At 43.1% G+C, this 12861-nt stretch overlaps 1 protein-coding gene across 3 annotated transcripts in view; it reads left to right on the forward strand.

Annotated features, from left to right (window-relative positions):
• The window catches only part of RPAP2 (RNA polymerase II associated protein 2), an 87988-nt gene that overhangs the window by 63224 nt on the left and 11903 nt on the right, over positions 1-12861 (forward strand). Inside the window, exons 12-13 of one of the 3 annotated variants that reach the window (XM_072649076.1) lie at positions 10446-10595; positions 12130-12426. The exons of 1 other annotated variant lie outside the window; for it this stretch is intronic. In XM_072649076.1, the coding sequence (XP_072505177.1) occupies positions 10446-10595; position 12130 (151 nt within the window). In that variant the 3' untranslated portion in view covers positions 12131-12426. Of the gene's footprint in view, positions 1-10445; positions 10596-12129; positions 12427-12861 lie in introns of those variants that run through there. One more of the 3 variants, XM_072649075.1, reaches the window with a different exon arrangement.

The raw sequence follows: 12861 nt of genomic DNA on the forward strand, positions 1-12861 counted from the left end.
TACTACTGCTAGGCACAATGCTCCAGACCAATCAAGCTGCATCCTCCTGCTGTGGCCTGTGTAGATGGAATGAATGCCCTCTTCTTCTTCTTCCCTGCTTCTGCCCGTTAAAATCCTTCTCCTCCTTCAAAGCCCAACTCAAATACTGTTTCTTCCTTGCAGCCTTCCTCCTTCCATGCAGAAGAACACATGCTTCCCTTCTCTGGACTCGTACAGAGCTTTGTATCTCTTTTCTATACTTAGACACTTTCTATTACACTTAGTGTAACGTATTACACTAAAATGTTAATTTATAGTATGCATTTTTGTGTTCTAGTCTTATCGCTCTAATAAGATTGAATGCTCCTGGAGAGTGGGGACCAGGTCTCATTTGTGTTTGCCTTATAGGGTGGAGCCAGGCACTGACATGTTCGGTCAGTGTTTGAATTTATTTAAATTGAATAAAATATGACCATGTTAGCCTCAGGGAGGAAGCAACCGCCCAAGTCCCTGGTCACTGCTCCAGGCTTCCCTCTACAGGTTGAGAAGTGAGAAGTGTATTAGATCTTCATAGAGTTGGTGAAGAGTCATTACCCCAGATCGCTGCTGGCCAGGGTCAATGCAAATGGCCCTGTAGCCTCAGTCCTGGACATGTGGGAGAGCAGCAGGCAAACAAGAAAATGGAATCTCAGAATCCAACAGGCAACCGGGCCAGGGGTCAGTAGCAAACAGCACGCTAACAGGGGAGAAGCTGTAGGGTTTGAGGGCTTGAAGAACCCTCTAGAGATCTGGTACAAACCCTTCTTTTATAGGTTATAAACTAAAACACACACACACACACACACACACACACACACACACACACACACGTAAACAGGCACCCAGGAAGTGTGACCAAGATCATCCAGGTAGGAAGTACCAAAGCTGGTCTTCCCTGCCCGTATAAAACACTTCCATTGATTGGTTAAGGAGGCCAGCTTGTGTACTCATTTCATGACAGTTTGATGCATTGAAAAAGAGAGCTGTGCAATTTGGAGTTGGAGGACTTTGTATGTCTAAATCAGCAAGTGGAGAAATCGGGAAAGATGGCCTCAAGGCCCAGGCTTCCAATCCCTTCTCTGAGGCTCAGTTTCCTCAGCTGGAAAAGAAGAGGAGTGGACAAGATGCCCTCAGAGGTCTCTTCCAACTCTGAATCATTTATCCTGTGGGGGGCAGCTAGGTGGTGCAGTGGATAGAGCACCAGTGCAGGAGTCAGGAGGACCTGAGTTCAAATCTCACCTCAGACACTTGACCCTCACTAGCTGTGTGACCCTGAGTAAGTCACTTGACCACAGTTGCCTCATCCTGGATCACCTCCAGTCATCCTGATGAACATCTGGTCACTGGATTCAGATAGCTCTGGAGGAGAAGTGAGGCTGGTGACCTACACAGCCTTCCCTCACTCAAAACAAAGTCAAGTGCAAGTCATGTCATCATTTCTCTGATGGCATGGTCTTCAGCAACGACGGACGAACACACATATACATTTATCCTGTGACTTGCAAGTAATTGTGGTAGATGGGGGAATCTTAGCATGTCTGTTCAACCTGAAATTCTGTGTTGTATTTCAGCACTTCCAGCCCTTTTTCATATATCTGTGCCCCAGAGAACATGAGAGACACTCACCATACTCTGGGGCTGCTGGACCATAGCCACGCAGGGCCTTTAGAGTTCTGCAGCCTGGGCTGTCAGAATCCTGCCTCCGTGAGCTGAGGCTAGGTATTCATTAAGAACAGTGAATTCCTGCACCTTGAAAGAAGTCAATACTAAATGCTACCTGGATAAAGTGCTTTTGGATGTTAAGTCTCAGGCCAGCATTTTAGACACTCCCTAAATAGCCACTGAACGTGTACTGGTGCATAAGCAGAGCACGGTGGAAAAGAGTGTGGCCTGTATTTTGGTCAGGCCTTTGTGAGCAAGTCACAGAACCTCTCGGGGCCGAAGCAACCCTCACAACTATACATTGCAGAGTGTATGCTGACCATTGGTGGAGGAAGTACTCCTCTAGGTGATTCCTACACCAACAAGAGTGCAGGTATAGGAGGGAAAATTTAGTAAATGTCTAAATGTGTGTAGGCACATGCACCAAATTCATAGTGAAGCCACTTTCTTTGTCCTTTAAAGGACTGTCCCCCATTAAAATAGGCACAGGAACAATTTAATCCAACAAACGTACATTAAGTGCCTACGTGTACGAGGGGCTGAGGATGCAAAGACAAAACTTAAAACCAGTTCTTGCCCTTAAGAAGCCTCTGTTCTGTTGGTCCAGGGGGAGGGAGTGGATAGGAGATAGGGAATCTGTGGTGTACACAGATGATTAGTATGATATCAGATAAGGAGTAATTCAGGATGAAAAAGATTTTTAAAAGTTCACTGGGAATATGCATAAACACACATAAAACGTATTTTGGAACATATACATACTCTCATTTCAAAGCTCAAAACAGAACAAAAAGCCAGGCTTTTACTTTGTAAGAAATTGAGCACTGTGTTTTCACCTGCATTTTGATAAATGCCGTGGCAGTCCCTCTACCCTGGCCAGATCAGATTGGATTAATTGAATTTTGCGAACCTCTTTCCAGTTTGCTTTTGTCATGTACACCTAAGTAGCTACTTTTTATAGACATGACTTTGTGGAAGTTCAGTAAAGATGACACCTTTTCTGAGGAATAAGCACCAAATAGTATAAGGGACTAAGAAGGATTGAATTTTTGTTTAATAAGAGTGAATAACACTGCCTTTAGTAGCCTCTATAATGGAGGCTGTCAGTACTATAGCTTTAAGAGAAGTTATCAGATCTTAAAGTGACTTTAACTGCCAGTCTTTAAGGAATCATCTTGAAGATCCTATTTTCCTGTTCTAGTCTGGAGAGAGATACAGAAAAAAGAAAATAGTCCTTTTCCTCTGTAGAGAAATGTTTTAATCTTTATTTTGAATAAAGAATGAAGATAATTCTTGAAGAGAGACTTCATTTGGTATCTTGAGATAACTGAATGGCGGGACTGTGTCATAGAAGTGAGAAGAGTTGTGATGGTCAAAGGTGCCTGTGGCTGTGATCTTTCTTGAAGCTTTGTCATTGTAAATAATTTGTTATTTTTGGTTACCTTTTTGACAAATTGTATGCCAATAAGATAAGCCTAAGAGATTTGATACATAATTAACAAGCACTATGTGCTAGGCATTGTGGGAAACAGTAGGCAGCTAGGTGGCACCATAGTGCACAGTGCGGGACCTAGAGTCAGAAAGACCTGGGTTCATATTTGGCCTCAGACACTCTACCTTTGTGACCCTGGGCAAGTCAGTCACTTACCTGCTTTCTGTCTCAGTTTCCTCATCTCTAGAATGAGGATAATAATAGCACTTGCCTCTCAGAATTGTTGGGAGGATAAATGTGATATTTGTGAAGCACCTTATGGACCTTAAAGAACTATATAAAGATCCCTTAAGGACGTTATATCCTGATAAGGAAGACAGCATGTAAATAAATAGGTTCATACAAGATACACACAGAGGACCTGGAAGGAAAAGGCTTTGGGAGCTGGGGGTGATGCCGAGGGCGGACTAGGAAAGGCTTCCTTCAGAAGATGACATTTGTGTGGAGCTTTGAAGGATCCTGAGAAGTACAGATGAGGAGGGAGAGAGAAATTGCTTATGAGAAAGAGGTTTCTATGGTTTACTAAAAAAGTAATATTTTACAAACTAAAATGGGGATTCTGAGCTGGTTTATTGAGAGAGAAGTTACAGTTTTATTCATTAGTGAGAAAATGTACAAACATACTCCTTGACTCTCCAAGAACACAAGTGATTAGAATGAATATGGCAGTAAGTAAGTCAAGTAGGAGGTTGGACTCACATCTAGTAAGTACTGACTAGGGGCCGTGTACCACAGTAGTCCCTGAGAACACAAATTCAGTGAATGAAACAATCTCTATTTTCAAGGAGTAGGGTGGAAAGAGACAGCAAAGACATACGTAAGTATATACAGAGAAAATATGAAATGAATAAATGCAAGGTAGTTAAATACAAGGTAGGTTCAGAGAAGTGGCACTAGCAGGTGAGAGATCAGGAAAGACTTTTAGTGTGAGGTGGTCCTGATACTGTGTCTCTGAGGGAGAGGGGACTTCTTTGAGGCCAGGGTGAGGAAAGAAGTCTATTCTGTGCCCTGGGGATGACCAGTGCAAAATTCCAGAGATCAGAGGTGGAGTATGTTATATGATTGACAGAGGACAAGGTAAGGGACGGTAGGAAATGTCCAGAGAGACTGGAAAGATAAGTTGGAGCAAGGTTGTATAAGTCTTTAAAACCTAAATAGGGAAGAGTATGTTTTATCTTGGAGCAATAGGGAGCCAGTGGAGTCTGTTGTGTAAGGGAGTGAGGTGAGTGATATGGTCAGATCTCGGCTTAAGGAAAATCATTTTAGCAGAGTGGTGAATGAACTGGCATGAGAAGAGACTTGGGCAGGGAAAGCAGTTAGGAAGCCATCGCTAGGTGCTACGTGGTAGGGCCTAAGCCACTGTGGTATCTGTGTGAGTAGAGAGAAGCTGGATGCCAGAACTTCTGTGGAGTCAGAAACCACAAGATTTGGCAACCGAGTGAACATGTGGGATTGGGGGGAGGTGGGGAGGCGGCGCAGTGGAGGGTAATGCCAGCATTACCAGTCTGGGAGACTGCAAGAACGATGTTGCTTTTGGCAGAGAAGTTTGGAAGAAAAAAGTATTTGGGGACAAAGAGAAAGAGGTCTGTTAAGTTTGATGTGCCTTTGAAACACTTAGTTTGAAACGTCCAGTAGGCAATTGGTGACATGTCACTAAAGCTTAGAGGAGCTTGGGGCTGGAAACATAGTCACATGTATGGAGCTGATAATTCATTCCATAGGAGCTGATAAAGTCACTAAAAGAGTGTAGGGAAAAATAAAAGGGTCTAAGACAGAAACTTAGGGACCCTCCATAGTTGAGGAATGTGATATCCATGATGAACCAGCAAAGGAGACTTTCTGATTTTATAGTTCTGAGTGGGTTCTCCATTTTCTGCCAGGTGATTTTGCAAACTGTGTTCATGATCCCAGTTCTTTAGTTGTGTCTAAGAATGTGGTTTTGAGGAGTGAAGACAAATACAGCCTCATAAAAAAAGTAGCTCAGGACTGGTGGGGTTTGAACAGGAGCTTCCTAAACAGCTGAGATTGCTTGAGCTGCTTGTGATTTGCACTTTTTTTTCCCCTTAATATATCATTTATTTATTTTTCAGTTCTTAACACTCACTTCCGCAAGAATTTGAATTCAAAATTTTCTCCCCATTGCTCCCCCCACCCCAGGACAGCATGCACTCCTTCCTCCAATCTGTCCTCCCTTCTGTTACCCACCCTTCTTCCACCCCCTCTTCCCCTCTGTTTTCCTGTAGGACAAAATAAATTTCTATACTCCATTGCCTGTATGGTTTATTTTCCAGTTGCATGCTAAAACAATTTTTTAACATTCATTCTTAAAGCTTTGGGTTCTATATTCTCTCCATCCCTCCCCACTCAACCTCATTGAGAAAACAAGCAATTCAATATAGGTCATACATGTGTAACGGTGCAAAGCACTTCCATAATAGTTATGTTGTAAAAGACTAACCACATTTCCCTCTGTCCTATCCTGCCTTTGTTTATTCCATTCTCTCCCTTGACCTGTCCTCCCACAGTAGTGTTTACTTCTGATTATCCTTTCCCCCAATTTGCTGCCCCTTCTATTATCTTCCCTCTCCTATCCCCTTCCCCCTTGCCTTTCTGAAAGATAAAATAGATTTCCATATCCAATTGAGTGTGTGTTATTCCCTCCTTAAGCCAAATCCTATGAGTAAGGCTTAATTATTGCCTTTCATCTCCCTCTCTTCCCCTCCATTGTATTTGAGATGATTTGCTACATTCTACTTCTCCCTTTCTCTTACTCCTAGTACATTCCATTCAACAGTAAATTTTATTTTCTTAGGTATTCTCCCTTCATATTCAGCTCACCCTGTGCCCTCTATGTGTGTATGTGTGTATATAATCTATATTTATATACATAGATATACATAGATATATACACACACATACATATATAGATATATACACACATATATACATGTATACACATATACATGTACCATATACATACCTACACACATATATATAATATGCAGGTACATATATAACCATACATTCCTACATATATATTTCCTCTAACTACCCTAATACTGAGAAAGGTCTCATGAATTACAAATAACATCTTTCCATGTAGGAATGTAAACAGTTCAACTTTAATGAGTTCCTTTAGGCTTCTCCTTCCTGTTTACCTTTTCATGCTTCTCTTGATTCTTGTGTTTGAAAGTCAGATTTTTCTATTCAGCTCTGGTCTTTTCAACAAGAATGCTTGGAAGTCCTCTATTTTATTGAAATTCCATTTTTTCCCCTGAAGTATTATACTCAGTTTTGCTGGGTAGGTAATTCTTGGTTTTAATCCTATCGCCTTTAACCTCTGGAATATCATATTCCAAGCCCTTGGATCCCTTAGTGTAGAAGCTGCTAAATCCTGTGTTATCCTGATTGTATTTCCACAATACTTGAATTGTTTCTTTCTGGCTGCTTGCAATATTTTCTCCTTGACCTGGGAACTCTGGAATTTGGCTACAATATTCCTAGGAATTTTCCTTTTGGGATTTCTTTCAGGAGGTGATTGGTGAATTTTTTCCATTTCTATTTTACCCTCTGGGTCTAGAATATCAGGGCAGTTTTCCTTGATAATTTCTTGGAAGATGATGTCGAGTCTCTTTTTTTGATCATGGTTTTCAGGTAATCCCATAATTTTAAAATTGTCTCTCCTGGATCCATTTTCCAGGTCAGTTGTTTTTCCAGTGAGATATTTCACATTGTCTTCTATTTTTTCATTCTTTTGGTTTTGTTTCGTCATTTCTTAGTTTTTCATAAAGTCGTTAGCTTCCATCTGCTCCATTCTAATTTTTAAAGAACTGTTTTCTTCAGTGAGCTTTTGAACCTCCTTTTCCATTTGACTAATTCTGCTTTTTTAAAGCATTCTTCTCCTCATTGGCTTTTTGAACCTCTTTTGCCATTTGGGTTAGTCTATTTTTAAAGGTGTTATTTTCTTCAGCATTGTTTTGGGTCTTCTTTAGCAAGCTGTTGGCTCGTTTTTCATGATTTTCTTGCATTGCTCTCATTTCTCTTCCGAATTTTGACCTCTTCCATGGCCTGAGACCATTGTATATTTTTTTTTTTTTTGAGGTTTTGGATGTAGAAGCCTTGACTTTGATATCTTCCTCTGATGGTATGTGTTGTTCTTCCTCATCTGAAAGGATGGAAGAAAATACCTTTTTACCAAGAAAGTAACTTTCTATAGTCTTATTTTTTTTCCCCTGTTTTGGGCATTTTCCCAGCCATTGACTTGATTTTTAAGTCCTTTGTCAAGTTGAGGGTATACTCTAGGGATGTGTAAGTTCTCAGTTCCTCCAAGGTAGCATAATCAAGGGGGAGGAGTTTCTCCTCTCCTGGGCTGTACTCTGGTCTGGGAGCAACCACAAGCACTCTTTTCTGGCCAGGATCTTCAAGTTAGATTCCTTCTCCAGAGCTTCTACCAGCTCCACCACATCAGTGCTCCTCCTCACCCCAGGACTTCCACTCAGGACTGAGACCCAGATCAACTGCTCAATTCCCCCAGGGTCTTTAAGCTGAGGACTCCAAAACTAGATGCTGTTGCTTAAGTGGTTGCTGCCCCGGGGCTTAGGGTGGGGCCTGACCAAGCTCCTCTCTCACCCAGGTGAAAGGGCTTTCTCACTGACTTTTGAAGCTGTCTTTGGTGTTTGTGGGTTGAGAAATCTGAGAACCACAGCTGCTACCTGTGATTCCACACCCTGAAGCCTGCTCCAGTCCTGTCTGTGTGCTCCACACTGAGCCTGGTGTGATAGACCTTTCCTGTCAGCCTTCTGGGCTGTCTTGGGCTGGAAATCTCTTTTACTCTGTCATTTTGTGGCTTCTACTGTTGTAGAATTTGTTTAGGGTCATTTTTTACAGGTATTTTATGAGCTATGGGGGGAGAGCTGCAGCAGGTCCATCTTTCTGCTCCAACATCTTGGCTTCACCCCTGCCCTTTGTTTTAAAGACCTAAAACACTAAGACTACAAGAGAAGATGGGGGGAAATGGAAATCTCATTGATTAACAACTTTTCTGGAGTCAACATTATGCAGCCTTAATTAAGAAATTAGGACTTAATTAGGACTTGGAAATCCTGGCTCCCAAGGGATAGAATTGCCAAGGACTGGTGACTGGATGCAGCTTTCTCCAGACTTCACACTGGTGTTGCTGTCTTCAAGCACATTTACAGACCTCATCCCTCTGAACTCTCCTATCAGCCCTTCCTCTTGCAATAGGGCCACTTGCCATATTTGCAGTTCTCAGGTTCTCTGAGGCAGCTTTGAAACAGTCAGCCCTCTCTACTTGAGCCCTTACAAAAGCCCAGCGCCCAAAGTGGCTGTCCTTTGACCTGAGTTTACCTGCTGCCGATTCAGATTGCTCATATTCCAGGAGCAAACCTCAGTGCACCAGCAGGCAGAAAGAACTTTTAGCGGATTTTTTTGGAAATTTACACACTGTTCCTATGTATAATAATTGGCTGAATGTTTAAGTCCAGAGTTGATTTATTAAGTCTAGAAGCTAATTTAGTGATGTTGTATCATTTTCTCACATGTTGAATGTTACTATTAAATTTGAATTTTGTCATCATTTTAGCCCAGTAGGACCAGTTTTCTGTGAAAATTAACTTCCTTAACATCATTCCTTTGTTGAATTTTTTGGTTTTATTTTTCTTAGTTTCCTAAGAGGAGCTTTTATAGAAAGCATTATAATACTATCTACTTATTAAGAGGCTACATGGCATAGTTAATAGAGGACCCGCCTGGGAACTAGGGAAAGCTACATCCAAGTCCCATCCCTGACTCACCCAAGTGAACCAGTCACTAACCCTCCAGTCTCATTTATCTTGTATATAACGTCTTGTTTGTACATAATTATTTTATATTGTCTCCTCATCAGACTTTGGGCTCCTTGAAAGCAGAGATTACTTTTGTTGTTTTGCCTTTCTTTGTATGTCAGTGCCTGGCACATAGTAGGTGCTTAGTAAGTGCTTGATGACATGTGTTTACTTAGAGTTTTTGGAAAGGTTGTCCCAAATGGCAGGGATTCATCGACCTTTTTGTAGAGAAGAGCAACTTTCTCATTCCCTAAAGCCTTGATATCCTTCCTTCACCCCGCCCTCACCTGTCACCAAGGTGTAGAAGGGGAGGTAGAGAAAGAATGGCAGACAGTTGTCTCCAAGCCACAGCTTCATCCTCCCCTTTGAAAATGCCTCTGAGCATTTAGATGCCACTGCTGCCTGGCAATAGAGCCCACAGGAATCTGTGATTGACAAGTCGGGGACTCTTGCCTGGTAGGTGGGGAATCCCTGCAGACAGAGCTGGTGATGAACGTGGCTCCTGTCTGCTCTCCCTGGTCTCTTGAGCAGAAAGCCAAGACAAGGGCAGGGGCAGGAGGGGTAGGTGGAAGGGCAGAGAGTGTAGGAAGGTGGGGAGCAGGGCTCAAGTGCCTTTTCATTTAAATTGTGTTTGTCATGATGTCAGTTTGTAGCTCCTGCTTTCTGACTGGGGCAGCTGAGGGCAATTTCATAGAAAGACAAGAAAAAGCCAAGAGTAAGAATGTGGGTATTTCCCCTTCCAGGGTCCCTGTGTAGTGTGTACTGTGCTCGGCCTGCCCATCAGCACCATCGATGCACAGCTTCTGAAAGTTCACTTATTCATATTTGATGTGCCCAGTGGCAGTGGCTGAAATTAAGTAACCATTTACAAGGGTTTGGTAGGAAACATGTCAGTATTTGGAAAATCTCAGACCAGTCTGCTCTAGAGAAGTTTGCCAGAAATGTGATTTGCAAAGGCTTTGTGAAGCCTGCTGTCCAGTGGGACCTGGCACAAGCTAATGAAGACAATGTTCTTCTGTTCTTCAGTCTTTACAGTGATTAAATAGCTGATCCATTAGTTAGACCATGGGCTGGAGCTTTTTTTTCTGTTCCTGGAGCCCCTCCTCCTTGGCACTTGGTTTGGAGTCAGAAGCTCATTTTGGCACCCTGCCATCACCCCTTCTTTCTTGAGAGTCTTTCTCCACCGTCATTAGTGTTACAGATGTTTAGAAGAAAAGTTTCTTAGTAATCCTCACAAATCCCATTGAGCACACTCAGAACAGGTGTTAACAGTCTCAGTTTACCCAAGGGCGAAGGGGACCTGGAAGCCTGCTATTGAAGCAGGGCAGAAATGGGGACCCATTCCCCTGCTAGCCCCCCCTCCCAGCTCAGGAGTTCCAGCCATGCCTCCCCTACTGTCCAGACACAGACCTTCTGTGCTTTGCTTGCAGGTTGTCCCAGATGATCCCGATGCCAAAGCATTCCCAGAAAAATGCCGTGTATACACAGTTTATAGCCACATTACTGGAAGAGTTACATTTCAAGAATGAAGACCTTGAAAGGTTAACCAGGATATTTACAGCTAATTCTTTGCCAGATTGGTGAGTTGTCACCTGTTGCCCCTCCCCTTGCTCCCCCTTTCTGGTTCGATTCCCCACCACTCCCATCACCCCCACCTACCCACCAGTTTGAAGCCCTTGAACCCTAAATGCAAATCCCCAAATGTCAGCCCAAGAGGTCACAGGGCTGTGCATTCCCTTCTTGTTCCTGCTGTGCCCTCTGCTCCTTTTCTCAGGGCTATAGCAGCCATAGTCAGGACACCTCCCGTCATTCCTCCTTATAAACTTCAAAGTGAGTGCCTTTCTCTCCCCCAGCTCCCAGTTTTCCCATTTCTTGGTTGGGAAGTTTCCCACCAGGAGGTGGGAACTAATGCAGCCTCAGAATCAGCCCTGCCCAGGAGAGAACATTCTCCTCCCCAGCCCTGAGAGCAGGGGCTTGGGAACCTCTCTGGATTTATTGCATGGCTGCCTGAGCAGTCCCTGTCCTGGGGAGGTGCCGTCCATATTACTGCAGGCTTCTCCTAAAGTAGAAAATGTCCCTTTATCCATTTCTAAGATAAAATTTGAGGTACTCATACCTGAAGACAGTCTATAAAATGCACAGTGTTCTGGCACAAGCCTTATTGGGGCTTTGTCGCTTTTGTGTAGGAGTCAAAGTCACAGTGTAACAGGTGTGTGGGCAGTAAAGCTTTAAACTGCCCAGGTCACTGGAAGGAGGTCAGTACTGGGCTACATGGCACCAGTGACGTTCTGCTGGCCAAGGTGGATCTTGGATGAGGGTCTGGAGGAATTGGGAGCCCCTCGTATTTGTAGCCTCCTGACTTTTACCTCATGGACACTTGGGGAAGCGTCAGGCACCCTAGGTTAGTTGGCCAAAGTTAGCTCGCTTCCCTCCTGTCCTTTCTGAACCCCAGCCTCGTGCCCAACTTTTTCCCTGTGATTCCTGTTTTAGGGGCTTGGTAACATCTATTTTAAGTATTAAATACTTCTCTCACATGCTTATCTGTGTTCTTTACATTCTGCTGTAATAGCAAGTCTGGCTCATACTAGACTAAAGAACTACCAAGCAGTTCACATGGAAAGCGTTCTGAAGCCTTCTCTCTGATCCCCTTGTCTTTTTTTAAATTTATTTTTAATTTTCAACATTCACTTCCATAAATTTAAAATTTTCTCCTCCTCAGGACTGCATGCAATCAGATATAGGATATATGGGAGGAATCATGAGAGTGAAAGAAACAAAACAAAACAAAAAAAGAAAATAATCTACTTTGCTCTGCATTCCAACTCTATAGTTCTTTCTCTGGATGTAGATGGCATTTTGCATCATATGTCCTTTGGAATTGTTTTAGGTCCTTGCATTGTTAAGAAGGGCTAACTGTCAAAATCAGTCATCGCACTGTGGTTGTTACTGTGTACAATGCTCTCCTAGTTCTGCTCACTCCACTCAGCATCAGTTCATAGAACTCTTTCCAAGTTTTTCTGAAGTCCACCTGTTCACCACTTCTTATAGCACACTAGTATTCCATCACATTGATATACCACAACTTATTCAAGGGCCCCTCCTCTTGCTTCACAGATGCAGTCCGAGGAGAGACAGCAGAAGGAGGACCTCACTTCTTTCTCCCAGGTCGGGCATGTCATCATTTACGGAGACAGTGCAGCTTTCATTTCCTTAATTAAAGTTCAAGTTTCAGTATCCAAATCTGAGCCAGCACCTGAGAAGACGTTCATCGGCCTGGCTTCTCTGTGTCCATTCCAACCCAAATCAAAGGTGACTGATGGGAGACAGGGGCGTATCCCTGCTCTGGGCCGAACTCACCAATTAAGTGTCAAGCAATAAACCAAGTGTCAATAAAGGGAGTTTTCACAGGAAGCTGCCTTGGCACTCACTCCATCACTCTTAGAAAAGCTATGACTCATGAGTTTACAGGGGATACAGCAACCTGAAGTTAAGCCTGAAGTTTGGTTATCTTTTCTTAGAGTTCAGGAAACCTGAAATTGTCTTTAATTTTCAAGAAAATCATTGTCTAGAAATGAGGTTGCCTTGTCAAATGGCATATATTAGTTGTGATGCCAGACCTACAGGATGCTATCAGATTTTCGTTGTTCAGTTGTGTCCACATTTCATGACCTCACAGACAGGATTTTCTTGGCAAAGATACCGAAGCGGTTTGCCATGCCCTTCTCCAGTGGATTAAGTCAAACGAGGTGAAGTGACTTGCCAGGACCACACAGCTAGTAAGTGTGAGGCCAGATTTGAACTTGGGTCTTTTTGACTCCAGGCCTAGCACTCTGTCCACTGAGACAT

Source organism: Notamacropus eugenii, chromosome 2 (assembly GCF_028372415.1).
Source record: "Notamacropus eugenii isolate mMacEug1 chromosome 2, mMacEug1.pri_v2, whole genome shotgun sequence".
Classification (NCBI taxonomy): Eukaryota; Metazoa; Chordata; class Mammalia; order Diprotodontia; family Macropodidae; genus Notamacropus; species Notamacropus eugenii.